The sequence below is a fragment of the Apaloderma vittatum genome, unplaced genomic scaffold (genome assembly GCF_000703405.1).
Source record: "Apaloderma vittatum isolate BGI_N311 unplaced genomic scaffold, ASM70340v1 scaffold26614, whole genome shotgun sequence".
Classification (NCBI taxonomy): Eukaryota; Metazoa; Chordata; class Aves; order Trogoniformes; family Trogonidae; genus Apaloderma; species Apaloderma vittatum.
Window position 1 is genome coordinate 2,109 of NW_009712523.1, and position 3,047 is coordinate 5,155.

Sequence of the window (3,047 nt, forward strand, 5' to 3'; positions counted from 1 at the left end):
AGCCATCCTCACCGCCGCTGCTGTAACTGCGGGGGAGGAAAGACAGGAGGAAATCACCGATGTGGCCGGGAGCTCGCTGCCTCTAGGTTTATACAACCCCCTCCAGAAGCCAATCAAGAAGTCACAAGACAAAAAAAAGTGCCTCAGCCAAAAGATGTGACACGGCCTAAGGGAACCCCCCAGCCAGCCCTGGGGAGACAGCAGGGCTGGAATGTGAGAGTTAACAACGGGGCTGGCTCCAAAACAGAGATCCTGCCCGAACCAGAGCCACACCCTAATCAAAAGGTGGGCCTGGCTTGAGTGGGGCACGCTGCAAGACAGAGATCCTCACCTCTTCCCGTCAGGATGAAAAGCAACGCTATTTATGGGACCAAAGTGACCCTTCACTCTGCCAAACTCTTCTTCAAAAGCCAAGTGGAAGAACCTGGGAGAAAGAGAAAACTTATGACGAAACTGGGGGCCTGCTTAGAGAACACAATGAGGGTTTCCTCAAAAAAGCTCTGCGAGTTTCATGACTCCTCCAACGCTGCCAGGAGTGAGATGCTCTGGCACAAGCACCCCTGGGCTGTCAGGAGGACTCAGCCCTGCCAGAGGAAAAGGACCTACCTGGCCTCAAATTTGCCAATCCTGGTGGAGGTCGTGGTCACATCCATGGCCTCCTGCCCACCACCAAGCACGACCTGCGTGGGAGAGAAGCCACAATACCTCAGTGCTGCTTACGAGCCGAGCCTTGGGGATGCCTCCTACTAACTCAGCCGATCCCACAAACTCAAGAGCAAACCTGACTTCGCCCCAGAGAAGTTCCTGCCTCCCAGAGACACTTGAGCCATCCCACAGTCACGTTTTTTTGCTGGACTGGCAACACTCCACCTTCCAGCTAGCTGGGACACGGTGGGAGTCACAGTAAGAATGTTACAACAAGCAAACTCATTCTTACGTGATCGAAAATGGGGGAGAGTGCAGCAGAGTTCACCGGTCGCTCTGTCCGGAACGTTTTCAAATGCTCAAGTGTCGTGCAGTCGAATAGCTAGGAGGCAAAAGGGAGAGAGTCATTTTGCAGAGAAGTTGGCAGCCCGACTGACTCACACAAATCTGGCTGCTGTTGGCTCTGCAGTTGCTCGTGGGCACCCAAATCTCCAAAACACTTCCACAGAATCACCAAATTCTGGCCTAAGGTACTACAGATACATTAGGCAATGCTGACTTCAACGCCTGACCGTTAATTTAAAGTGGTGGTGCCTCCACTTTCTCTGAACTTTCCTGCTAAGCTTTGACTTTCCACTTACTCAAACCTCTAAGGAGCAAACGCCTGCAACAGCTCCAGCTCTGAGCAGAGCTCCTGCAGGCAAACACTCACAGCCCACTGCGTTTCCGAAGCCTTACCTTGGCCGTGTTGTCCTTGGAGGCAGTGATGAACATGGTCATGTCCCTGGAGGTCTGAATATCGTTGATTTGCTTCGTGTGCTCCTTGATGTTTGAAAGCTGCTCCCCTGACTGAAGGGTAAAGAAGGCAGTTTCAGTGTGACGGAAGCGTACGTGCGCCTTCTCCGTTAAAAACCATTTAGAAGGTGCTGTCAGCAGCGAGGCAGATGTTGGTACACAGAGGGAGCCAAGTATTTTAACTATCCTTCCAAGAGGCTGCTGGTTTGAGCCAAAAAGCCCATATTCTGCCCCGCAAACACACCAGGAACGCTGTGACATCTTCCCTCAGCTCCGCTGCCCGAGGGAGGGGCCATTCCTTTATCGCACTGACCTTGGCACTGAACTGGTTCAGCTCTCCGCTCTCGTGTCCGGCAATGATGAACTCTCCCAGAGGGCCCCACACAGCACTGGTGATTTTAGAGTCACTGCAGGGGATTTTCATGTAAGGCTCGTTGTTCTCTGCAGGGAGGAAGGAAGGAGACAGACAGACAGACACAGTGGCATCAGCTCCAGTGATCAACATTTCCCCTTATTCCCCGGTGCAGGGCCCTCACCGATCTGGCTGGGGTCCCGGAGGTCAAAGAAGCTCACGAAACACTGATATCCCATCTGCTTGTCTGTGGAAAACATGATGATGTTTCCTCCAAAGTCGAAGCCACACGTCCTCACTGCTGAGCTGGTCTTCACCAGAGCAAGTTGCTTCCCTGAGAAGAGAGCAGAAACCGGGTATTTTATTGCAAGGTTAACGAAAAAAATCAGCTCAAGGGCAGGTGCAGGATGAGAGCATGAGCCGTAGCTGACGAGCAGGTTCCGTGACCTGCAAGCTCTGACCATGTGTTGTGACTGCTTGGGCGGTAACACAAGTCAAGTCACTGGATCTGCACTGAACACCAGGCACACACACACCCTCTCCACTCCTGTCTGAGTTTGGATCCAGAGCTCTTTCAGGGGGGCGAACAAGCACGAGTCGTGCTGCCACCGCGTCTCCCAACTCAACAGAGCTCTGGGCAGGACCCAGCCGTGACTCGAACGCAGCTACGTGGGAAGAGAAGAGTCTCACCCGTTTCGCAGTCCCAGAGCCGACAGCTGTTATCCGCAGAGCCGGTGAGCACGTGTCGTGTGTCCCCTGGGTCGCCAGTTAGGGAGTATCAGCACGTTTTGAACCCCAAAACCAACTGTGTAGGTACCCAGAGGATATTTATACACAAGGTTAAAAAGCTGCACTGCACAGAGGTCAGGGAACGTCTGTTCCAGGACCTGCAATGCTTCAGTACAGACAGACAGGGGAAGCCAAACGTTTGTATTACAACCATAACTTCTCTTTTGAAACATTAAAACCTCCCGCTCTTGAATTAAAACAACCTTTCCACACCTTCTTCTCTGCTACCTGCTGCCCACATCGGAGACGGAAGACCTTGTTCAACTCAAACACCTTCCCTCAGCTCCCAAAAAAAAGCAGCGACGCACGACCGAGAGCAGCCAGACCAACTCTGCACACGTTATTCCAAAAAAAAAAAACACCCAAAAGATGGAGTAAGAGAAAGGCAGCAAAAGAGTTACACACACTGGATAGCCCCCGTGCTTCTTTTCAAGAGGAAACAGCCATCAGGAATCACAGAATGCTA

At 52.2% G+C, this 3,047-nt stretch overlaps 1 protein-coding gene across 1 annotated transcript in view; it reads right to left on the reverse strand.

Annotated features, from left to right (window-relative positions):
- EIF3I (eukaryotic translation initiation factor 3, subunit I) overlaps positions 1–3,047 on the reverse strand; it is a gene marked incomplete at its 5' end in the record, with an annotated part of 4,596 nt that overhangs the window by 991 nt on the left and 558 nt on the right. The window contains 8 exons of the mRNA XM_009868030.1: positions 4–26; positions 332–424; positions 607–680; positions 938–1,027; positions 1,384–1,494; positions 1,754–1,881; positions 1,977–2,126; positions 2,483–2,548. Coding sequence (XP_009866332.1) covers positions 4–26; positions 332–424; positions 607–680; positions 938–1,027; positions 1,384–1,494; positions 1,754–1,881; positions 1,977–2,126; positions 2,483–2,548 — 735 coding nt within the window. The remainder of the gene's footprint in view (positions 1–3; positions 27–331; positions 425–606; positions 681–937; positions 1,028–1,383; positions 1,495–1,753; positions 1,882–1,976; positions 2,127–2,482; positions 2,549–3,047) is intronic.